The sequence below is a fragment of the Protopterus annectens genome, chromosome 8.part0 (assembly GCF_019279795.1).
Source record: "Protopterus annectens isolate FY-2018-M chromosome 8.part0, PAN1.0, whole genome shotgun sequence".
Taxonomy (NCBI): Eukaryota; Metazoa; Chordata; order Ceratodontiformes; family Protopteridae; genus Protopterus; species Protopterus annectens.
Window position 1 is genome coordinate 219,072,477 of NC_056741.1, and position 26,684 is coordinate 219,099,160.

General features: G+C 40.0%; 1 protein-coding gene across 1 annotated transcript in view; it reads right to left on the bottom strand.

Annotated features, from left to right (window-relative positions):
* LOC122808708 (hepatic lectin-like) overlaps window positions 1-26,684 on the bottom strand; it is a 634,431-nt gene that overhangs the window by 132,156 nt on the left and 475,591 nt on the right. The window contains exon 4 of the mRNA XM_044079696.1: window positions 14,431-14,591. Coding sequence (XP_043935631.1) covers window positions 14,431-14,591 — 161 coding nt within the window. The remainder of the gene's footprint in view (window positions 1-14,430; window positions 14,592-26,684) is intronic.

Genomic DNA, 26,684 nt, shown 5'->3' on the forward strand with positions numbered 1-26,684 from the left:
ATCATCCTCGGATGACGTCTCTTTCTCGGATATCCTTGAGATCTTAAGACAGAGAGGCGACTGGCAATCCAAAGCCCCTTCCGCTGAGGAGTCAGTTTTCCTCAAGGCCTTTGGGGCCCAGCCCTCCTCCTCCTGGGTGTCTCCACCCTTCGACGAATTATTGGACTTAATATCTCAAAGGGTGTGGGAGCATCCTGACACAGCGGAACTGGTGCCTGCCAGGCCCAATAAGTTTCTTTCAGCTCCCCCCCAGAAAGAATTCCTCACTAAAGGTGTTGCAGTTGATGCTATGGTGGTGGCATCTGCCACTCAGCAGGACATGGCAGAGGCTTCAACGTCTATTCATCCTCCTAATAAGGATTCTAGGAGCATGGATAGGTACGGGAAGCGTACCCTTTCTTCAGCGACCTTTACCATGCGGTCGCTGAACTATCTTTGTCATTTCACAAGGCTCCAAAGGGACCTCCTCAAGGAGTTAGGAGAGTCCCTTGTGGGTAACCTTCCTGAGGCATTAGCACAGACTGTAGGCGCCCAGATGACTACCCTGACCTCTATTGTCAACTCGTCCATGAGGCTCATCTCCTATGCAGCCGAAGAGGCGAGTAGAGCAGTGGGCACAGGAGTGGCTCTTAGGAGACAGGCCTGGTTACGCTTGTGTACATTCACGGAGGCCTTTAAGTCTTCCTTCGCCGATGCCCTCTTTGATGGGTCTTCTTTGTTTGGACCCAAGGTGAAGGACACACTTCCTCGGTGTGAGCAGGAGGGCAAGACCTTGACTGCCGTTGGAGCCCATTTTTCCACTCCCTCTAGACCTTATCCCAAGGCCCAGAGAGGAGGGAAAATGTGGTTCAGGAAATCCCAAAAGTTCTTCTCTACTCCACCGAGTGATCCCCCCTCCAGAAGCAGGGGAGGGGGAAACTCAAGAAGACACCGTCCTAGAGGTAGCAGAGGCCCCCGTAACTCTGGAGACCGCAAATCTTTTCGTGGTTCCTCCTATCCTCAATGTCCCTAGGATGTGGCCCGGCTGTGTTTCTCCGGAGCCAGTCAGGGGTCGTTTTGCGAAACACCCACAGGCTTGGGAATCAATAACCAAGGATCAGTGGGTGCTTCGCATTGTAACCGGAGGTTACCTCATTCCCATTTTCAAGCCCCCTCGTCCTACAAGGAGAATCCCGGACGTGCCACCCAGTCAACGGGATCTGGCAGCCATAGAAGTTTCAAAGCTGCTAAGAAAAGGGGTCATCCAGCCCGTCCACGCTGACCAGATCGGAACAGGAACTTACTCAAGGTTATTTTAGGTGCCAAAAAAGACAGGGGACGTAAGGCCCATTTTGGACCTCAGCCTTTTGAATCGTTTTGTGAAGAAGTCCAAGTTCCGGATGGTCACCCTTCAGTCCATTCTCCCGTTATTGGAGAAGGATGTCTGGATGTGCTCCATAGACCTCAAGGACGCTTACTATCACATATTGATATGTCAGGAGTCCAGGAGTCATTTGCGCTTCCACCTAGGAACCAGTCATTTCCAGTTTCGTGCACTGCCCTTTGGTCTCACCACAGCCCCCAGGGTGTTTACCAAATGTCTGGTAGTAGTGACAGCTCACTTGAGAAGTCTTGGATTCCAAGTGTTTCCTTATCTCGACGACTGGCTCCTCACTGCCACCTCCAAGCATCTACTGATTCGAGCGTTGATAGCCACAGTAACTTTGGGTCTCTCGCTAGGAATCTCTTTCAATTGGAAAAAATCTGTGCTGCGGCCATCTCGACATATCACCTTTATAGGTGCAGAGTTAGACACAAAAAGTATGCCGGCATTTTTGCCATCAGAGAGAATTCAGGTTCTACATTCACAGGTCCAAAATCTGTTACCCAAATCTCGAGTTCCTGCCAGACAGATTCTTCAGTTATTGGGTTTGATGGCTGCAACCATCCTCCTAGTACCGTTAGCCAGACTGCACATGCGAGTGCTGCAATGGCTGTTATTGGTTCAGTGGTCATACCAAGAACTTCTCTTGGATCACCTAATTCTGATTACGGACAGTTGTCATCAAGATCTCCGTTGGTGGCTATGTCGGTCCAACCTGGACCGGGGGCGTCCTTTCGCCCTTCAGCCCCCTGTTGCCACAGTGACCACGGGCGCCTCCCAGATAGGGTGGGGGGGTCATTATCTGGACAGGACTGTCCAAGGCACTTGGCAGGATTGCGAAGTGCACCTTCACATCAATGTCCTGGAAATGAGAGCGGTGCTTCTGGTTTTACAAGCACTTCATCATGCTCTCCCCCAGGGTACTATTGCGATTCTATCTGACAACATGTCGGTAGTTTGGCACATAAACAAGCAGGGCGAAACCAGGTAATACCCCCTTTGCAGGGAGGCCATGAGAGTATGGCACTGGGCCATAGCCTCTCGACGTTTCTTAGTAGCCACGCACATTCCGGGAAAAGTCAATGTGATTGCAGACAGGCTCAGCAGGACTCTCCTGTTGCCCCATGAGTGGTCCCTCAACAACAGAGTGGCTGCGCTGATCTTCGCCAAATGGGGCCTCCCTTGTTGCGACTTGTTCACCAGCCCCAACAATGCGAAGTGCAGAGAGTTCTTCACTGTGACGCCCTCTCAGGGACAGCCTCCAAGGGACGCTCTAGCCCACACTTGGCCCCCGGGTCTACTTTATGCCTTCCCTCCGATTCCCCTTCTCCCAAGGGTGATTCAGAAGGCTCTCCATGTCGGGTGCGACATGATTTTGGTCGCCCCACATTGGCCCCATCAGGTTTGGTTCCCGTTTCTTCAGAAGTATGCGGCACAGGGCCCTTGGATTCTGGACCCAGTACCTGATCTGCTATCCAATCCATTGGGACTCCCTCATCCGTCCCTCCGGTCACTGCGTCTGGCTGCTTGGTTACTCCACTTCCATCCTTAGTTAGAGATCTTTCTCTTTCTTTGGAAGTAATGCACATCTTGTCTTCTTCCCACAAGCCGTCTACTGTTAAGCTGTATTCCAGCAAATGGAAAAGGTTTGTTTGTTGGGCACAACAGCGAGGCGTTGATCCTCTTACAGCCTCATTTCCGCTGGTCTTGGAATTTCTGGCTTCCTTATTTCATTCCGGCTCTTCAGTCTTCACACTTAAAGTTCAACTGGCGGCTATATCTAATTTTCATGTTGCTGTAGATCCCTCTTTAATGGCTAACAGACTTTGCAAGTCCTTTCTTAGGGGAGCCTCACTCCTCAGGCCTCCTGTGGCTCATCCCGTGCCCCCTTGGGACTTAAATTTGGTTCTGGCCTTCTTAACTGTCCATCCCTTTGAGCCGGCAGCCACTTGTGATATCAAATTCCTGTCATGAAAAACAGCTTTTCTAGTGGCTATTACTTCTGCTAAGCGTGTTTCAGAGCTTCAGGCTCTCTGTTCTTCCCCTCCGTATTTGATCTTTCACAAAGACAGAGTTTCCCTCAGATTGAATCCATCCTTTTTGCCTAAGGTAGCATCCCCTTTATGTATTCAGCAATCATTGGAGCTTCCAGTTTTCTTTCCAAATTTTTCTAGTAGAGTGGAATATACCTTTCACCAGTTGGATGTTCACAGGCAACTCCATTTTTACTTGGCTAGGACCACTCAGACTAGAAAATCTGACCAACTGTTTGTGTCCTTTGCGGAGAATAGGTTGGGTGTTCCAGTTGCCAAAGCCACCATTGCTAAATGGATTAAGGATTGCATCTTTTTCATTTATTCCCACTCAGGCAAGGAGTTGCCTTTCCCAAATAACACAAATAATTGCGAGAGATGCAGCTATTTAGCCAAACTGGAGGCTGAGCTCTCTCAACTCAGGACTGGCAAGACCAGACAGGAGGAGAAGGCAACTACACACACCACAAAACCAGCCTCACATAATACTACCACTCCACTGAATCAAACACATAAACACACAAAGACATACTCGGAGGCTCTGAGTAAAAATTTACCTAAGCAGCAGAGGCCTCCAAAGCAGACACCCAAACAACTGCTACCTCAAGATACCCCACAAGCATCACATAAACCACAAAAGCAGTGTGCAAAGCAGTCACAGCCCTTAAGGCCAAATACAACACCAAACATACTTGTAATAGGTGAATCCATAGTCAGACACACTGACGTCCCACTCACCAGGCTGAGCAAGGAGAGGGTCACAGTGAGCTGCCTATCGGGCGCTAGAATCCGCCACATAACACAAGCACTCGGGTCACTCCATGGCAAGTACAAATATGACACAGTCATTGTCCATGCTGGTGTGAACGACCTGAGATGTACCTCCCTGGACTACATGAAAAGAGACATAGAGGAGCTCTCTGATTATGTAGCCCAGGCAGGTATGACCCTAACCCTGAGCAGTATCCTTCCTTCACCAAGAATGATGCCACAATATAGAGACAAGATGATCAGCTTTAACAATTGGCTTAATGTCTGGTGTCATTCAAAGGGGATCCAGTGTCTGTCTGCCTGGGATGACATGCTTGACAAGCCACGCTGCTTCACAAGGGACGGCTTGCACCTGTCACCCTGGGATTCCGGATATTGGCTAAGGCTCTTGCCACCCCCATAGTGCCTTTTAGGCAAGGCTCAAATTCTAAACCTACCACCCTAGAAAACAAAAATGGGAAGAAACTGAGGGTAATGCTGCTCAATGCCAGAAGTCTAAATCTCAAAATGCACGCACTCGAGGCCCTTCTCAGTATGGAGAACATCGATGTCTGTGCTGTAACTGAAACCTGGTTCAAGGCTCCTGAGAGCACCCCGGCACTATTAGGTTTTACCTCATATCATGCGTTCCGCCCCAAAACCCGGACCACACCACAAAAGGAGGGTGTATCCATATTCATAAAGGATACCCACACCTCCAGGTTGGTGGCAACGCATCTAAGCTTCGGAAACCATCCGGTGCAACTAACCATAGGCAAAACTGCTCTACAAATTGTAGCATGCTACAGGCCACCCTCTCAAACTCAGGAACCCCACACAGCCTTCCTGAAGACACTGGAGGGTATAACTGTATCTCCAAACACCATCATATTGGGTGACTTCAACTACCCGAATATAGACTGGGAACATTACTCAAGCCCTAACTTTCTAGCCCAACGGTTCCTGGAGTTCATAAATTCAAATGCAATGGAACAGCTAGTCACTGTTCCCATGAGAGGAGAAAATATACTAGATCTCATTGTCACAAACATGGGGACAAAATGCTCCACACCGGAAGTATATCCCTCATTGGTGAGATCTGATCATAAACTAATCTCACTGGAAATCCACATCCTGCCCCACCCCTAACAAAAGACCATAGTGAAGAACTTCTCTAAAGCAAACTTCACACTACTCAAGACTGGTGTGGTATCCTTCAAGTCCCCTGAGCCAGTGGAAACCACAACCCAAGCTGCGGAAGCCCTTACAAATGCCTTCTATGAACACCTCCAGGACTGCATGGATCAGGCAATCCCAAATAAAACCAAGACTCTTTCCACAAAGGGCAAACGTCCAGTCTGGTGGACCCCAGCCATTAACAAACTTTACAATAAGAGGAGAAAGCTATTATATGATAGAACAAAATCCATAAAAGGGAAGTCACCTCTGATCATTATTAGTAAAAAAATACGAGCACTCATAAAATCAACTAAGGCCAATTTTGAGAGAAAAATTGCCATGGATTCAAAGGACAATCATAAGACCTTTTTCAGCTATGTTAGGAACCTGGGTGGAAACTCCCAGATATGCTCAGAATTAGTCCAAAATGATACAAAAATCACTGAACCCACAGACATTGCCAACATACTGGCAGACAGGTTCAGTGCAAACTTCACCCCTCTCCCCTAAAGGAGAGATAACTATCCCAGCCGAGTGTAGCCTCCCGGACATCTCAAATGCGCAGGTGAAAGCTGCTCTCTCTAAAGCTAAAAACACAGCATCAATGGGACCGGATGGTGTCCCCGGCTGTGTGCTACACGAGCTAAATGAGGAATTAAACCCGCACATAAGGCAGCTGTTTAATCTCAGCCTTACCACAGGATACGTGCCCAAGGAGTGGCGTACGGCAACTGTGGTCCCACTCCACAAAGGCGGCCCCTCTATGGACCCTGGTAATTACCGCCCCATAAGCTTAACAAGTCTAGTCTGCAAAGCTATGGAGAGGATCATAATGGAGCTCATAAACAAAGATATAGGGGACTTGCAGACATTGGACCCGACCCAGTTTGGCTTTGTCAAGGGAAGATCATGCCTTTTGAACTTGGTCGACTTCTTCGAAACAGTCACCAAGGCCATTGATGAGGGAAAGGCAGTCCATACAGCCTACCTTGACCTTGCAAAGGCTTTCGACACAATACCCCACTCAGGTATTGTAGAAAAACTTACCAGCTTAAATGTAAACCCATATGTCACAAGATGGGTTGCAAACTGGCTTAAGGACAGAACCCACAGGGTTAGAGTTGCTGGCGCTGTCAGACTCCAAGCCGGTCACAAGTGATGTCCCACAGGGCTCGGTCCTTGGCCCCCTATTGTTTGGCATCTACTTCTCGGAAGTACAGGCCAACATGGGAGGACTTTGGCTGACAAAGTTTGCAGACGACTGCAAACTGGGCGCCATAGTGGAAAGTGCATCGGACATGGATATCCTTCAGAAGGGACTCACGGAAACAGATAGCTGGTGCCAGAGCCATGGCCTGAAGTTAAACGCCAAAAAATGTATAGTCATACCTTTCGGGAAAAACAAGGTAACCCCAGATTATCAGGGACCTGGGGACCCAGGTTGACAGTGGCCTTTCTTTTGACACTCACGTTGCTAAAGTGGTTAGAAAGACCTTCTACATTGCCCACCTGATCATGAAGGGATTCACATCCAGATCTAGTGAGGTCATTGTTCCCCTGTACTCTTCACTTATCAGACCAATGATAGAGTACAATGCCCCATTCGGGATGTATCTCACCCGACATCTGCAGCAATTGGAGAGACCCCAAAGGTTCCTCACCAAAAGGATAAAGGGACTCCAAAATCTGTCATATGCTGCCAGATTGAAGAAACTCCAGCTCTATTCAGTCGCATACCGTCTGCTCAGAGGTGACATGTGCCTGACATACAAGGCCATGTCCAGCCCAGAATTAATGGACATGCTCCACCTCAAAAAATCCAAATCCACCAAAACCACTAGAGCAAGCGACTTAAACCTTAGCACGGATATAAATAGGACGTGCTGGAGGGATAGATTTATCACTCAGAGACTCCCTATGCTGTGGAATAAAATCCCGGTCCATGTGAGGCAGAGCACCTCACTGACTCTGTTCAAGAGAAATCTAGACCTGTGGATGGGAGATCGTAGGTTTACCCCGGGATCATCTCTGTGTCACTGCTGGACAGAGGCACAATAAACTAATGGGCACAGTATTTTTTCATATAAGGGGTGGCGTAAGCCACAAAAATTTGGGCTAGGCTTATAAATGCCTTAGGGCAGATAGCCTAGTATAAACCTATGAACCTATGAACCTATGAACCAATCAAAGCTCATTCTACCAGAGCTATGGCCACCTCTGTAGCTTTTCATTCCAAAGTTTCAATAGATGATATTTGTGCGGTTGCTACTTGGTCTTCTCCGCACACCTTCATTTCTCATTAAAAGCTTGATGTGGCTTCCCGAGGCAGAGCTTCATTTGGTTCTGCAGTTCTCAGGAGTGTGTTCCAATGAGCCACCCGGGGTTTTTAGGTGCTAGGGACGCTGTCCCATCTGTTATGAATTAGGCGAGATAGGATCCCATTACATCTTTTAGTTATGTACTTACCATAACTTTGGATGTATGGGATCCATCTCGCCTACATTCATACATACCCACCCTTCTTCCCCCTACCTTTTGGATTTGGAGGAAATATAGATCTTGATAACCTCTCCTATGGAAGGTCTCTAGTTGGTTACAGTTATTGGTATATGTTTTTTTTTTCTGTATCTGTATGAATGTATAAAGTGAACAAACAAGATCTGGGGAAGCAGGCGTGGTGCATTATGGGATAGGGGGTAGCCCAGCCAATGAGAGACTTCGTTCTAATATATAGTGGCCGAGTCGAAACCGACGGATCGGCTCCGAACCCATCTGTTATGAATGTAGGTGAGATGGATCCCATACATCCAAAGTTATGGTAAGTACATAACTAAAAGATATCAGTCCTTGACAGGCAAGGCAGTCTCTAGCCTGCAGTCCAAATATTTTCTTGGCCTCTTCCTCTTTTATTACCTTTCTCTCTTTAGTTATTTGCTCCCATATTTTAGTTCTTTTTGTCCAGTATTCTCCAGTAAATTCTAGCCACTTCCTGCCTGTGCTGTATACCCCTAATTGCAGTCATTAGTATCAGCAGAATCTTCTTTCTCCATTCTCTCATTGGCTTACTTTTTAGAATGCAATTTGCTACTTTATAGGTTCATAGGTTCATAGGTTAGTACTAAGCTAACTAACTGCTCTTTAACCATTTTATAAGCAGCCTATTTATTGTTGTGAGCCTCAAACCCTGCACCTTGTGTTTTTAAGGCAAACACCTTAACCATTAGGCCACCCTCTACAGAATATAATATTCTGTAGAAGTGCTGTTATTCTCCTTAATGATTTGCATCCAACATCCCATTCTCTCATTTCTTGAATTTACCGTCTGCTTCATCAGTATCTTTTTCTACTTTCAATTATAGCTTTCTGCTTATGTTATGTATATGAGTCTTAACTGTGTAGCTCTAAAATATCCCTTCATATCAGGTAATTGTAAACTTCCTTGTTCTATTAAAAGGATCAAATTATCAACTTGACCCGTGGTCTCTTCCCCTCTCAGATAAAATCCTTCAACTCTTTATTAATTGCAATTCACAACTTTTCCTCTGATTAAAAATAAATGCCTGACCTGTATGTAAAACTAAAGGGACTAAAAAAGTTCCTTTGCTTTCAGTATTTCAGTTTTTGTATTACCTTTTGTTTGGTCTCTTAGCACATATCTTTAGCTGCCATAACAGAATTCATTTTGATCCATACTCCTAAAGATTTCCTTTTATTGTGTCCCCATAAATATGGGTGTTATAACAATGAGATATCCTTTTCTGGTTTTATCAGGTACAAAATAATATGGTCTGCAAATAAAGACAATTTTTCTTGATTACCATACCAATACCAATTCTGTCGAATTTCTGAGTTCCTTATTCTCTTTGCCAATGACTCTAAACATAATGCAAGTAGCAAAGGGGAAAGAGGACACAGCTTATCAGAGAAGAACCCTTCCACTTTAATTTTTGCCTCTGATCCCTCATATATTCTACTAATTAACCATATTATTACATCAGGGAATGAAAATGCTTCTACTGACCTACTCATAAATCCAAGTTGACTGTTGAATTATTTCTCTTCATCAAGACTCACCAAAGACAGTGATAATTATTTTACATTCTGCTTCCCTCTGTATTATCATAGGTTCATAGATTAGTACTAGGCTAACTGCCCTTGTGGTCCACTTTAAGCCTAGTCAGTTACACCATGTGAGAATCAAACCCTGCATCTTTTGCTTGTAAGGCAAGCACCTTAACCATTATGCCACCCTCCCACCTGTTCATCATTGTTCTGTTAATGTCAAATGTTTGCCTCCCCTCCACAAAACCACATTGATCCATCCTTTTTGCCAACACACGTTATAATCATGGTTTAAAATTGAAATGATCCTATATGAAGTTGAGTCTGATGGTTCTTTACCATCTTTAGTTATTATAGCTACCACAGCTTTCTTCCAGGATGTCGGTGCTTCCCCTCCTTTTAAAATACTGTTAAGCAAAACCTTCTAGATCTTTATCAGTTTCTTCCCTCCTAGTTTCTAAACTCCCTCAGGAATACCATTTATTCCTGGAACCTTTCCTGCAGATTTATTATACGTCACAGGTTTTTTATCTCATCTCCTCCTGTTTTAACTGTTAATTTTTGAGCCTCATCTACCTCTAACCTTAGCATACTTAAGTCTTCTATAAATATTTTCATTTGTTTTTTTTCTTGATTTTCACATTCCTCTGCTTTATACAAATTTTCATACAATTTCTGAAATATCTCTAATACCTCTATAGTATATCTGTTTTATTTTATTTTTTTTTGTTATGCACTCCCTACATTTGGCAACAGCTCTTTCTACTTTCTGTTGCCTAGGTCATTGAGTTAAGAGTTTTGTGGTCTGACATTATTACCAAAAAACAGTTTCTTAACAGAAATATTTCTAAACTCATGCATACTGTCCAGATACTGCCTCATTTATTTCTTTAGCACACTGTAGTTGTGCTTGTTCTTGTTCTGTGAGATTTCCATTATTCTGCAATACTTTAACCTTTGTCAGGACCTCTGAATAATTTTTGTTTCTTATTTTATTTCTACCCTATTTTTTTATACTCCACATTCATTTTATCCCATTCACCAACTATACCTTCTATAGAAATTTCTGTCTTCCCTAATAGTTTTCAAATAATTTCCACTAGGTGGGGAAGTACCAGTGTTTCATTATTATTTCATTACCCTGCATTTGTATCCTAGCTGTTATTGGTGCAGGATCAGAAATAGTTATTCGATGTATGTTGATGCTTTCAATTAAATACACATGTTCCTGTGAAATATAATTTCTAACTAGTCTAGCTCAGCTATTGTACCTTGGGGAATATTATGTAAACTCTCTTTGAGATCCTGCTACTGAATTCACTTTTTCCATACCAAATATTTTCAAATATTTCTCCCAGATACATCCTCACTGTTACAACACAAGTTTGAGTCCCCACCTATAAGTTATATTCCCTGCTGAAAGCTAATGATTTCTCCCAAAATTTTCTTAAGCGCCAATAATAACAGTTTTAGGTGTAATATAAATACATGCCAGCATAATCCTCCTCCTCCCTTGCCAGTAGCCCCTTGCTACCACAAATCCACCCTTGCTTTCTTTTTTCCTTTTATATCACTGTTGAGCTCCTCTAATAATTAGTATAAGTACTCCCCTTTTCCTTTGTCTCTGATTTGTCCCTGATATTCTACTGAATATTTATCCTGAAATCCTTTCTCTATCAAATTCACATGCTTACTTCTTAACAAATGTGTCTCATGTAGCATTGATATTTGCCTTATGCTTTTCTTAATAGTTCAGTGCTCTTACCTTTTTGTCTATACTTGTGAGGCCATTCACATTCCAAAATAATATGTTTCATGTAGTCATTATGATACATATTGATTCCCCTCCCCATTATACATACGGCAGCTTTTCTAAATGTCTGTTTCCAGCTTTTATGTTACATGCACCCATTAATGTTTGATAGGTTGAGGTTGATCTTTTATACAGTTGTTTCATGTCATCAACAGTTGAACCTATGTCACATTTTACAAGACATTTTGTTTAAATCAAAACCCTCAAACAAAAATCAAACACACCCATAGAACTCCCCTGTAACATATTAACTTAAAACAAGCACACTAACGTATGTACATCTTCAAATAATAAAGTATAATCCTCCTGATAGGAGCAACTGTCACAAATCAACAGCTACAGGTACAGGCATAACGTAACCTAACATTAAGGTTTTACATGCTAAAATGCATGTCACAGCATGTGCTCCTACTTAAATTTTTATCTGCTGTTGTCTCATCTTCATTCCCTTCCCAGATGGGAAACAACAGCTTATATGATTTCCAAAAGCATTAAATCTTCATCCATAAAAAAGTGTTTGGGCTTTTATTGCATCCCCCTATAGTCAGCTTGCCCCCACGGAAAGACAAATACCAAATGTACAGCTCTGCAATCCTCTCAGCTTACACTGAACATTCATTTGCCAAAGGAAAACTTTTCATTACATTCAGTATCCTTTTATTTACTTACTTGGACAAAATAAAACGTGTTATTAGACTAAGCCAAAGGCTTTTGGCTTTAACACAGACATTTTTCCTATGCAAAAGTAAGAAAGACCATATTGACTCTACATATTTTATAATATGTGCACTTTTACACCTTATTCTCCACCTAAACATATCAATTTTACATCATGTTAACTTAAACATGTTTTTGTCCAGCCTTTCTCCTCTTTTTACATTGCAATGCCTACATTTTTAAAAATATAAAAGGAGAAAGAAAAACGGCACTTGCTTACTTTAGTACCTTTATCACATAAACAATAACTCAAAATACTTCACTATATCACATGCGATTTGTATCATGAAATGTTCCATACACATTCTGTTAAGAGCACAATTTGTCTTACAGTTACCTTTTTCGTTCTTCCTCTCAGTGTCCTTATAAACATTTATGATATGAAATGAGGCATATGCATTTCAGTGCCTCACAAGTTTAATAAAGTCAACAAAAGTCCAATCTTGCCAATTTTTCTAGTAAAGCCATATTTTGCAACTGTTATAAATACTTCATAGTCTCATATGTATTCAATAATTTCAATGCTGCTGGTCTTCTTCCTGTTTATCCCCATCTCCCAATCCCAGATTCTGGTTCAGGTCCAAGGTACTCCCAATTCTTCTAGTCAGCTTCTAAGCTTTTTTTTTATCTGTCAAGCATTTTCCTTTGGAACACTGGAAAAGATTTCACTGGCAAATTCTCTATAATCTTTATTATCAGAAGAATGAGAAACAGAGTCACCTCCTGTTTGATTGTTCACTTTTCATTGCAGAAACTTTTGTATTTCCTCCTTAGCCTCTTCAGCATCAAAAATTAATTTGATCCTCCAAGTAAAATATTCTGAAGACAGCTAGGTACACCAGCTTGGATGTCACACCTGCCTCTTGACAGTCCCTGATTGCTGGTATAAATGTGCTTCTCTTCTGCCTGGTATACAGTGAACAATCATTTTCCACAAAAACTCTACCGTCTGCAATTTTTAATACTTTACCCTTTTCCCACAGTTTTGTCCAGATAATTTCTTTCTGCTGGTATGATTGCAGCTTTACTAATACAGGTCTTGGCTGCATTCTCATAGCCAGGTTTGAAGCACACACATGATGTGTCCTTTCAATTAACAAATCCTGCCATGAAATATCAGTCTGATGTTATTAGTGCTTTCATAAAATGAACACAGTATGTTCCTTCCATTTTCTGTGGTACAACAGAAATTCTCAGGTTTTCCCTGCATGCTCTGTTCTCTAACTCTACCATTTTTGGAAACAGCTCTTCTTGAGCAGTTTCATACTCAGCCAGCCTTTTCTTCCTTTTCACCTCTCATTTTTGCAGGTTTATCAGTTTGTCTGAATAACTGTTTAAAGCTACTTTCATTTTTCATTCTTTTGTGTATTTAAATCAGCTCTGAGCACAATCAGATTAGACTTTTCCTAGATTACTGGAAGCCATATCTTGCCCCAAAGTTGGAGCTTGAACTGCAATTTTTCTGAACTACAACATTCTTTAGTCAGTGTTTTAACTTTATTTTTTCTAGCTGATTTTCTTTCAGGCTCTCTAAATTTCTTCTTTGGTAGCATCCAGGCAGTGTACTTACTATCCAGTAACTGGATTTACTAAAACTTGCAGAGTTTCTGGTCCTTATCTATCAGTTTCTTTTTTACTCTATGAAACCTAAAATTAAGCTGTTGATCAGTGTGCAGTCATCTTGGGAATTCCTAGACTTGCATATCTTAAGTCCAAGATCACCACTTCTCAGACTATGCCCTTTTTTCCATGGTATGGTGATTTTGAAGTTGGTATATATGGGACTGTAGGGGCATGCCTCCACATCAAAGGATGCAGAAGGGTCGCACCTGGAAAAGCAAGTTTAAAAGAGAAAAAAAGCAAGTTTCAAGGAGAAAGGTGATGATTGATATTCACTTTTCTCATGTATTTTTGAGTCACTTTTTTCTTAATTTCTGGATTCAGCATTGTGATTGCCAGCATTTCAACAGGGAGCCTCATTCAGTAATATTCTGAAATGCTGAGACTCACACTGTTGACTACCAAAATGAGGAGACTGAATAACTGAAAATGTGGTTTGCATATATCAGGTGTGAGATTGATATTTCTCATTTTCCCTTTTCTCGAAGGAATGGTGATCTCGGAGTTAATACATTTAAGTTCAGATAGTGTTTGTACTCATTTGCACAAAAAATTAAAGGGAAAAAAAGCAGTGATCAATTCAATATACAATTTACTCCAGTAGTTTCAGTCTTTTTTATCAGCATTTCTGGGATTAGCATTGTGAGTCTTGACATTTCATTAGGGTGCCACATTCACCCTTGAAACAGTGAATCATTTTATAGTCAAACAGTTAAAAAGTAGAAATGTCTGGTGAATTATACACTCAAACATTTTACTTTCTTTAAAACATCTTACATATTTTTTTATTACCAGTTGAGTCTATTTTTATCTTAAGTAACTATTTTTGTAAACAGTCTTTAAAGTCTCAATCAATTTTGTACAAACAGCATAACCCATGTTATGCTTCCTACCTGTTCTTCCTTGTTGTTGATCACTACTAAATCAGCATCCATTTGTTGACAGTATTGTCTGCTGCTTTTCCAGGGTTGAGGAGTTGTGGAAAAGAAATACATGGACATGTTGAATAGTTTCCATTTTGTCAGTGAAAGTGAGTCAAGCACACAAACACGTCCTATATAATTAGATAAAATACAGAGTGTTAACCTGAAGAACACAGTCTGTAAATCTGTCTACACAAATATTTAAACTGTTAATTTTCAAGCAAACATTTAAGAAAACAAGTGATATGACATAAATACCTCTTACTGTACAAAACTGCAGTCTATGTAGCAAACTGTTAAAAATATTTTTAAAAGTGTGTGAAAATGATTGGGTTTAATGGAGAGAAAATTTGGGAATCCCATGCAGTCTAGCTTGTGTAGCATGAAAGAATAGTGTGTTCTGTTACACGTTTTTGCAGGACATTTGACTATTTTTTTGTAACATTTTTACAACATATTCAGTTGTGTTGAGTGAATGTTAATGAGACTAGGACAGTCATATAATAGACTAGATAAGAAGAAGGTTGTTGTTGTGGTTTTACATGACTGTTCAGTCAGAAAGTTAGAGGATCTGAATAGGAAGCAACATATCTCCTTGTTAAATTTTCAGCTCTCTCCAAAGCATTCAGTACCACTTCTCATCCCAAACTGCCACAAATACTGTCTGAACTTGGTTTTGCTTCTTCTGCTTGATATAGTTCACAAGCTATTTGTTCTGTTGTACACAATGCATTAAATGACACTCTGCTTCTTCTCATGTCTACCAGAAACCATTTGTTTCCTCAAGGATCTACTCTTAGACCTCTGGTGTTCAATGTTTTCATCAACAATCTTCTGTCTGCCTGCAGTCATGTTCTTGTTTAAGTAAGTTTCATGGTTCCAGAGATATGTGCATTTGTTTGAAATCTAAGGACATAAGTTCTGCCTGTCAAAAAAGCATCGGACGCAATCAGACAAGAGTGGAATCTGAGTCATATTAAACTAGTTTAAGCATATTGTGGGATCAGGCAGCTGAAGTTGAACAGTAGAAAATGCTCATTCAGTGATAAATTGTAGGGAGGTAACAAAGACAAAAAAAAAAAAAGAAAACTCCATGGATGCCTGTATGCTGGCCCCCAAGATAGTTCTCACTCTCATTAAACAATTCTTACCATGTGGGAGCAAATGGGTAAAGGTTATAGTGTAAGGATTAATTACCAGCATGCAGGGTAGAAAATACGTCTCAGAAAAGAATGGCCCAGGTGAAAAACTCACTTATATTTTAATAGCTGCCAAGGTGAATATAATGGTAAAGGTACATTTCTGGTTCATATAAACAAGAACATTAATTTATAATTTTGTAATCTGGTTGAATTAATTGGATTAGGAAGACATATCAGCACTTGTATTTCATATATCTAAGTGCATTATCCCATTATTTAGATTCTACACACAACCTATTAATATAATTATCAAATGTATACCATGTCCTCTATGTAGAAAAGTATTGTGAATAATCAAAAATATGCACACACACACACATATATATATATATATATATATATATATATATATATATATATATATATATATATTGTCTAACTTGCATTATGCTCCTTATTTTTATTGAGCTTTAATCATTGCATCCCTTCTGAAAAGGGGCTTTGCGAAGAAAAGCTAGCTCTGTCATAAAAATACAGATAATTAAACAGATAAGTATATCTCATAGAAGAGACCTCTTTCATGTCTACTGTTTTACACAACTGTTGCTGTTTATCTTTTTTATCGATTTGCTATTTTATGTGCTTTTGTTTGCTACATCTGTGATATGGTGGAGTTACATTTTATTCACCTAACAATGCACATTTGTCATGATTCATTAATTAAATCATATACATTATCTGCCTGTCTGACCACACACACACACACACACACACACACACACACACACACATGCACACATGCATGCAGTTTATCTTTAGTTCCAACTCAGCAGGAAAATCAGCATTGCATTAGTAGTTCTGCATTTTCATTACTCCAAGGCACTGGTAAGGAATGATTAGCTTAAAGAACGTCAGTCGTGTGGATGTCTTCATGCAACAATGGCCTTCAGTGTGATGAATTTTTTCTCTTGTATGTGGTCCTGATTCTTGGTTTGAAAAATTCTGAGCATTGTAAGCATAACTTTGTATTCAGCATATTTGAGGGTGAGAAAGAAATTATAAAACCTTTTCTTTTTTTATAGTAGACGACACAAGGTATTGACATTCTACCTTCTTTCTCATATTCATTCATTCATTCATTCATTCTTTCATTCAATTATTCATTCATTCATTCACATGGCTATGCTGTTAAGTATTAAACCATTTTTCTGTCACTTTTGATGTTAGTGTTATTCTTTTTTCTATAGTATTTTCTGGCTTCTTTGCCTGATAACTATCTCACTGCCATGACTTCTAATTCCTTCCCCATTATTGGAGGAAAAACAATCTGTGGTATGGTTAGCCCTAAGGGGTGTTTGTCTGGGGTCTATATTATAGCATTGAAAGCTACAAAGATCGAATGTTATAATATCAAACCCTAAACACCGAAATCCGCAAACATCGAACAGTCAGAATAGCGATTTTTTTCCCAGGGCAAAAAATCGCTATTCCGAGAAACATACACACAACACAAACACACACAAAAACAAGAATCCACACACATACACCCCTAAAATCCTACACCTAAACCTAAACTAAACTTTACATACACTACTAGCTATCCACTTACCTTAACCCAACCCTAACCCTAAGGTCCATCACTATCGCACATTCACCTCACCCGCACCCTAACCCTAACTCACCTAACCCACCCACTAACCCTAACCTACACACAACCACACACTTACCTGACCCACTCCCTAAACCTAACTCACCTAACCCGCCCCCTAACCCTAACCTACACACAAACGCACACTTACCTGAACCCGACCCATAATGCTCCAACATATCAAACGCTGAAAACAAAGAAGCCACAGCAACGGCCCACCAAATTCTTTCCCTGGGAAAGAATTCGGTGTCCTGCACCTTCGCTGTTTTCAGTGTTTGACAAAACTGGTTCGATATTATAACATTCAAACTTTATAAAATTCGATGTTATAATATAGATCCATTTGTTTGTCCATAACCTCAGCCTTGGTAGCTGACATAGAAACCTGTGTCATGATGGGGCATTCTTTGCCCTGGCCTGATGTCTATATACTCCCACACATACTTTCTATGAGGGTTAATGAGATTGTTAAGCCTGTATCCCCCAGCCCTCCAGCCAATGGTTGCCTGTAGGTCTCTGTTTGCAAGGAATCAAGTCAGCTCTCTGTGATGACCCACACCATCCCCCAGGATGAACGAGATGACATACTTTTCCCACTTCCACCCCACTTCCTTGCCTGTCTTTTTCAGTGCTTGAGACCTGAGTTCTGATGGGTAATAGACATTGCATTCTCCCTCTGTGCCACAGAGTTTGTCTGGTTCCAGATTTATTCTTGATTTCAAAACACAAGACAAAAGTTATGTTTTATCATGGCACTATTCAGAATTTTTTCTATGGTCAATAAAGAATTTATTGAGTCCTGGAACTCTAAAACTGATGACAGTTATCTTAGATCATTGTTGAGTGGATGCAAATTTTTCTGGAAGAATTTCCCATTTTTTTCTGTATTTTAGTAGACTAAAGCATATAATTTTATCTTTCTTACTTTCCATATCTTTAATTTAGTCATAATGTCCCCTAGCACATTCTACAGTCTGTAGGGAGGACATCTGTACCTTATCACCAATTCTTTAGTTCAATGTGCAGTTTACCTTCCTGAAGAATCTCCATCTTGTGGATAAAATCTTTAACTTCTAACTTAAATTATGTGACATGTATTTGCCGCATTTGAGTTTAGTTAGTATTTCTCCTAGAAATAATCATTAAAGTTTATGATACTTGTCTGCATAGTTGTTTTTGATTTATGAGCAGTAGTACAGCATGGATCACAAACTGTCTTTGAGGTGGTTTTCTGTCTTATCTAGCGACTTGCAGATTCTCTCCCATATCAGAAATTAAGGTGCCAAGATTTACAAATGAGTATTTCATTCCATATATGACCCTTAAATCCCAAACTTGTTTTGACTTATAAGAATTAAACTAGCACAAAGGAAATTTTGAGATTTAGGATGGCGTTTCTGCGATGTTTTAAATGGCAAGATATTATTATTATTATTATTATTATTATTATTATTATTATTATTATTATTATTATTATTATTATTTCATTTCAATGTTGTTTCATTCTGTTTCTACCCTCTTATGGATTGTATTAAAAAAATCATTCATCGTTTATTGAAACAGAATTCTTCATTAGCTATTTAATTATCCTTTTCCACAAACATAATGACTGTCAGGAAGCATTAGCCAGGGATCATTCCTATATAATCTTTCATTCTATATGGTTAGTATGAGGGGAGGGTTGCACTTTATATATCCCCTGTACTGAACAGGCAGAGTCTCACCCCCTCCCAGAGACTACCAAATGTTGGTGGAAATCCAACCACTGTAAAGACAGCTTTTTCAGAGCCAAATGGTACATTTTAATCAAAAAAGTTGTTTACTGAAACAATCTGGAGGAGGAATAAGGTCTAAAAGAGAGCAGGATTTGAATGAACTATGTAATGTTTTGACTGACAATGACTGGATAGCTCCTAAGTGATGTATAATGTTTGCATCTAAAATATGTCAATGTAGTTTGTTTTCATTTATATAAATGCATGATTGTCTGTGCCATAAGTGATATTATAATAAAGATGTTTCTTGTAAAAAAAAAAAAAAAACTTAAAAAGAAGTTTCTCAAATCCTGAACTGTCTGATAAATTAGAGGTCACAAATTCTGGTTTGCTTGACTATGCTTTTACCATATAAAGGTAAGTAAAACGGTTCACTAAAATTTGTATATGTTACTCACTTTATAGAGGAAATATGGTAAGCTATGTGGGCTTGCTCTGAAATGTACTTGCTTTTAATTTTGGTACAACATCACAGCATGTTGTTGAAACCAGTTTAACCAAAACTTTTATTTTGGCTAGAGTTGCTGAGACTCACAGCTTGCAATAGTTCCTGTGGACATAATGACATAGATTCCAAAGCATTTGAATTAGTGGTCCCTGCCATGAAGTAATTCTACCCAAAATCCTTTTCTCCATTCCACCATAAGAATGATGTTCTCCAGTGGGTGGAGTGCACTGAAGTAATACTAGGATCTACAAGGATTTCCATTCTCATTATAGCATGCTATGCTATCGAAGGAACATAGAACATTCATAGCCCTTTTGTCTACAGCTGACAAAGTCTTCAGATTCACAACAAAATCTCTTAAACGTGAACACCACTGCCTCTACATCAAAAAAGGCCAACTTGCTACCCATTAAATAAAAACTGATCTCACTAACATCATTACTATTTAAATATTGTATCAGGACACTTTCACTCATCTTTCCTCAAAAATTCTTCCTATCATCCTCTCTTACAACATGTCAACACATATTTTATACTCTCTATGTCATCATCTTGATTATATTATGAATAAAAAAAGGTTGACCAAAAAAAAACACTGTGTATTATGACACTATACATTCCTCTCAAGAGTAGCCCTTCCAGAAAATAAGACATTCTTTCCTGGTCTGCATCATATATCTATTCAAAATCCCTTATCCTTGGCTGCTTTATCAATGGCTCAACTACTTTAAATCAATATCCATTCCCATCCTTGATCAAGCACTTCAACTGAACACAGTTAGTCAACACTCCCACTAGATTTTAATAAATTTAATAACAAACATTCAACCTTGGACTTGATTTTTACTACTAAATCAGATAAAATACTCACAAAGGCTACCTTCCTGACTCTTAAGTGATCACCAAACCACATTTGCCATACATTATTGCAACAAAGATCTCAAATAAACAAGCTTCATTTATGTTAAAAAACTAAAAAACGTTAACTTGGATTCCTTTATCTCTTTGGTTAAGCAGAGCTATAATTTTGGCTAACCAGGAAATAAATAACATTATGCAGCAAAGAGATGAGTACAGAAACTATGACATACTCACAAAATCCAAAGCACATTCTAAACTAACAGATAAATATGCAATCTGTGAAAAAAGAGTCTAGAATGACAAAGGAAAAAAAGCACTATACCATATTACAAGACTCCAACATCTCCAACACTAAACTCTTCTACTCTTCTATTAACAAACTAATAAAGCTTGGTAGAATTACTCAACCAAACCTCTTTCCAAATATGTCAGACCAAAACTTAGCTTGCAAGTTTAACTCCCACTTCATTAATTCAAGCACATCACTACTCAAATAGTCCCCACCTCAATACTGACCAGCATTTTAACCAGCTTCTAACATCTCAGGTTCATGGGTGCATAGGTACTTACTAGGCTGATCTATGAGGATCATAAAAAGCCAAGCCTTACATTCTAATCATAGTTTTAGTCCATATATTTTGTGTATAAATAACCCAGAGGTGGATAGCAAAAGGATATGTTGGTACACATACATGTTGCCCCTATTCATGAGGGATAAGTGTGCTAATACAGGGATGAATTTGTAGTTACCCAATCATTCATCCAAATTATGTTTGAATAGGGTAAGAAAAGGACTTGTTTTATTTGGACTGGAAGACAGTTCCATATCAACAATTTTTTTTCTTATACATACCTATACCTCTGTCATGTTCTATTTATGTTGTAGCAGAGACTGAGATCCCTTGGGTGTCTATGCCATGAATAGACTTGTGAGTGTGTAATAGATCAGACAGGATGGAGTCCACTGACGCTCTATACATGAGGTAAAAGTCCTCTCTTAAAGGCCTGTATGATACCAAGAAGAGGATAAGGTTCTGAGATGGCCAAGGTAGTTCTCATGATTTACAGCCTTGATTTCTTAGTAAAGTAGCACTGTATGACAAGTGTTTAGATGAGTGCATACCAAAAGGGGCAGTAGCTCAATGATTTGCCTAATGAGTGCTGAGTACAGTGAAATAATGGCATCCTTGGACCTGGATGCTATTCCTTTAGATATAAGCTGTGTGATGAAACATTATTTCCTTATAACAGTGATTACATGGTGATCAAAGGACAGGTTGTTGGCATCATATGTTCCCAGATCCTGGACCATGGGATTCATTTTTAGTGGCTGTGATACTTACAAGGGGAGCCAGACTTGCTGAAGGATATATGGTTAGACATTTCCTGCCACTTAGTTTTGGTCCATGCTTCTGACTCAACCAATTTGTCTGGAATATGCCCTTTAGTAGAATTGTGGTATCCTCTGGCAAGTTTTTGATGGCATCAAGTCTGCAATCAATAAACCCTTGACATTAGTTTTGACCTGCAAGAAGCAAGTTTCCAATTGGAGTGGTCCAAGGAGTGAACCGTAAGGTGCATCAGTAGTGATAGGTTTTTTAAATGAGGTAGAGCTGCCTACCCTTATTTTTTGTTTTCTGTGTGAACCAGTTTGATATCCACTGAGTTATATAGGTATTTATATGTAGTTCTGAGAATGTATCTATGATACCTGTCAGTGGGATGATGCTGAACACCTTTGCAAGTTTTAGATATGCAGTGTGTAGTAATCCATGCTCATCCATCGCTACAATAACTTAAAAAAAAAGAAAAAAAACAGGTTAAGTAGGCAGGATTTGCCCTTGATGAATTTAAATTGGTTTAGGTCAAAATTCTGTAAGTTACCTATATCTTTATTTATTAATTCTGTAATGATCCTTTCCATACAGATGAGGATGGTCAGGCCTTTGAGTCTATATCTACCCAGGTGTATTGAAGTCTCATTTCTGCAAAGGAATGATTATTGCTGTTTTCTATTCATCTGGAATGAAGCCTGTTTTGAAGCTGATTTTGAATAGTCTCTAAAGGGGGTCTGACAAGTCATGCTTCAGGCTCACCAGTAGGCAAGCTGGTATATTGTCTAGACCCACAGAAGTAGTGTTTATGGCCTTTGGTAGCACCTTAAGGACTTGGCCTTGGGAAATTTGAGGGGGTATTTTTGTTGTAGGTATGTGACCTCAGATTACTGGAGGCAAATTTTGAGCTAAATTTATAGGTTCATAGGTTATAGGTTCATAGGTAGGTACTAGGCTATTGGCCCTAGGGCCTATATAAGCCTAGCCAAACAGTACCTTGGCTTTTGCCACCCAAGAAAATTATTTTCCTGTGACCCTGTCAAGCAGAGCCACAGAAGTGATCCCTGGGGTGACTTTCCTATCTCCCATCCAATCATCAAGATTTTTCTTAAAGAGTGCTGATGAGGAGTTTTGTTTGATATAGATAGGTAGTTTGTTCCAGAGTATGGGAAGTCTCTGAGACAGGAATCTATCCCTCCAGCGTGTTCTGTTTATTGTGGTGACAAGGTTTAGGTCCCTAGAGAGTGTAGCCCAGAGGGATTGGGATTTCTTTACATGGACCATGTCCAACAGCTCTGGGTTTGACATAGCATTGTATGTTAGGCAGAGATAGCCTCTGTGTAGCCGATATGTCACAGAGTAAAGCTGGAGTTTTTTGAGACGGTCTGCGTAGGGCATCTGTTTGAGGCTGGTAATCCTCTTTGTGAGGTATTTCTGTGGCCTTTCCAGTTGTTGTAGATGTCTTGCGAGGTACATACCAAAAGGGGTGTTGTACTCTATAATGGGTTTAATGAGTGATGAGTACAGGGGAACAATGACCTCTTTTTTCCTGGATGAGAAACCTTTGTCTGTAAATCAATTGGCAATGTCCTTTCCTCTGGGTCAGTATATGTCATATCATGTACTATTACAGCTGCAAAGTGCCAGGATTTGTTTCCCAGGTTTCTAAGACAGTTAAAGAAAGCGTTGTTGTATTCCATTACCTAGGTAGCTATTTTACTTCATATTTGGCTTTGGATAATTTGATCATGGTCTGAAGTTTCTTGTTTAGTTTAGCAAGAGCATTTTGCATCTTGAGAATTAAATTTATTTTTGCATGCAATGAGATATTTTTTTCTTTTATAATAGAGCCTGTTCATACTAGGCTTCAACCACAGAGATTTACTTTTGAGTATGACATTGTATTTATTTCTGGGAGGACAGATGCATATATGCAGCTGTTTACATGGCTATAGAATTTGTCAGTAAAGTATTCTGCATAAGCAGTGGGGTCATCAAAATGGAAGGGGCTTTTGAATTTGGTCAGGTCATCAATCAGTTTTAGTAGATTACCATTCATACACTCTCTGAATATTGATGTATTGGAAGATGTTTGAGGCTTTGGTCTTATGGTGCATGTGCCTAATTTTTGGTTTGATTTGACCAGGGTGGAAGACAAAGTTGGTAGAAAATAAAGTTGTCCCACATTTTTTAAGGACCAGTTCAAGGATTTTTTTTTTCATTCCTAGTTGCAGCATGGACTAATTGTTCCAGAGAGTTTGCACTGATGAATTTTTTATTACATAATAACATTTCTACCGTCTGGTCCCATTGATGCTGTGTTTTTTGCTTTGGAGAGGGCGGCTCTTACCTGAGCATCTGAGATGTCAGGGGGGGCAGCACTCTGCTGGGATAGATATTTGCCCTTTTGGTGGGGAGGGGAGTTTGCACTGAACCTGTCAGCTAGGATGTTGGCAATGTCTGTGGGTTCAGTGTATTTTTTGTCATTTTGGACTAATTCTGAGCATATCTGGGAATTACCACCCAGGTTCCTAACATAACTAAAGAAAGCCTTGTGATTATCCTTACTGTCCTGTGCAATTTTTCTCTCGAAGCTGGCCTTAGACAATTTTATGAGTGCCCGTAGTTTTTTTGCTAATACTGATCAGTGATGCCTTCCCTTTTTGGGGTTTTGCTCTATCATTTAGTAGCTTCCTCCTTCTATTGTATAGTTTGTTTATGGCTGGGGTCCACCAGACAGGACGTCTGCCTTTGGAGGATTGGGTCTTGGTTTTATTCGGGATCGCATGATCCATGCATTCCTGAAGGTGTTCATAGAATGCATTTATAAAGGATTCTGCGGTCTGGGCTGTATTTTCCACAGGCCCGGGGGCTTTGAAGGATTCCACCTCGGTTTTGAGGAGTGTGAAATTTGCTTTAGAGAAGTTTTTCACTGTGGTTTTCTGGGCAGGGGGTGGGGTCGGGATGTGAATATCCAGTGAGATTAGTTTATGGTCTGATCTTACCAGTGAGGGATACACTTCTGGTCTGGAGCATGGAGTCCCCATGTTGGTGATGATCAGGTCCAGTATATTTTCCCCTCTTGTGGGAGTGGTAACAAGTTGTTCCATAGCATTTGAGTTTATAAATTCTAGGAACCTTTGGGCTAGGGTGTTGGAGCTAGAGTAATGCTCCCAGTCTATGTTTGGGTAGTTGAAGTCACCTAATATAATGGTGTTAGGAGAGACCTTCATATTTTCCAGTGTTCTCAGGAAGGCCGAGTGGGGTTCCTGGGTTTGGGAGGGTGGTCTGTAGCAGGCTATAAACTGGAAGGCAGTTTTACCCACTGTTAGTTGCACATGGATAGTCTCTGATGCTTCGTGCTTTGCCACCAACCTGGAGGTGTGGGTATCTTTGATGAATATTGATACTCCCTCTCCTTTTGTGGTTCGGTCCAAGTTTTGGGGCCGAAAAGCATGGTATGAGGTATAACCTGGTAGTGCTGGGGTGCTCCCGGGAGCCCTGAACCAGGTTTCTGTTACTGCACAAATATCGATGTTCTCCATGCTAAGGAGAGTTTTGAGTGCATGCATCTTGAGGTTTAGACTTCTGGCGTTGAGTAGCATTACTCTTAGTTTCTTATCCCTTGTGATACCTATGGAGGTGGGTTTGTCTTTTGAGCCTTGCCTAAAAAAGGCACTATAGGGGTAGCAAGAGCCTTTGCCAATATCCGAAAGCCCAGGGGTGACAGGTGCAAGCCATCCCTAGCGAAGCATCGTGGCTTGTCGAGCATATCATCCCAAGCTGACAGGCATTGGATCCCCTTTGAATGACACCAGTACTTAAGCCAATTGTTGAAATTGATCATCTTGAATGATCAAGTTGAATACTGAGGGATACAGGAATATAGTTGAATACTGAGGGAACTGTTACAATCCATTTTCATTCCTTGGCAGATAAGTACAAATTGTTGTTGAAAATCATTTTTCTTGTCATTCAAGTGTGCTGGTATTACATTTGAAAATTATTTTCTGTGTTTCTGCACTTTAGCACAAGTTGAGATGCTACTGTTTTGAAATGTATTGCTGTTGGTTTCTGCACTTATAGTTATCCAAATATTTGAGTGGCTATCAACCAAATGGTCAAAGATAGCTATAGATCAATAAGTTATAGAAAAAGATTTAGAAAGTCTAGGAAATCAGAAATGATGAAATCATTGTTAGTTATATTACACCCAAACCTGAGTAAGGCATAACAATATGGAAACCTTATAAGAAAACAAGCAGGATTCAGTTGGAAAGAGAACAGTAGAAATATACAAAGGGCATCCACTGATGTGAATATTTATGCTTTTATGGAAGACTAAAATATTAAAGCCTATACAGTCTCTCATACAGACATTTAAGAGACTTATTCAGGTATGTAGGGCATTCAGAGTCAACTATGTCTGGGAATACTTGAGGTTATCAAACAGTAGTAGAGAACCATTAACGTAACATAACAGAAGTAAATAGAATAGATTACTCTGCAGCTAAATTAATAACAGATAAAGTCTTACCGTAAAAACACAGGACAGGAAGGGAAAGGAAGGGGAGAAATCAAATGCCATCATGGAAGTATCAGATAGAGAAAATTGTAAAGCAATTAAGACAAGAAGTGTCACTGTTAGAAGAGTATAGAAGAGGGAACAGATCAACAAAAATACTCAGAATGATAGATGTGATAAAAGCAACGCACTGTATCAGAACAGATCAAGATCTATCATGTATTATCGCAAATAATAAACTAAATGTCAGCAGAGGCAGAAAAACTTAGAATATATGCAGATAAATATAAAGGAAAAGTACAACATAAACAAGTTTTTGATGACCCAAACAGTTTTATAGAGAATTGTGAAACAAGGCAAAAAGAATTGAAACACCACCAAAAAAGAAGACATAGGTACAGTTTGGAAAAATATGTATGAAGATCCTGTGGAACATAACAAAGATGCTGAATGGATAGAAGAAGTAAAAGAAAGAATAAGAACTTCAAATG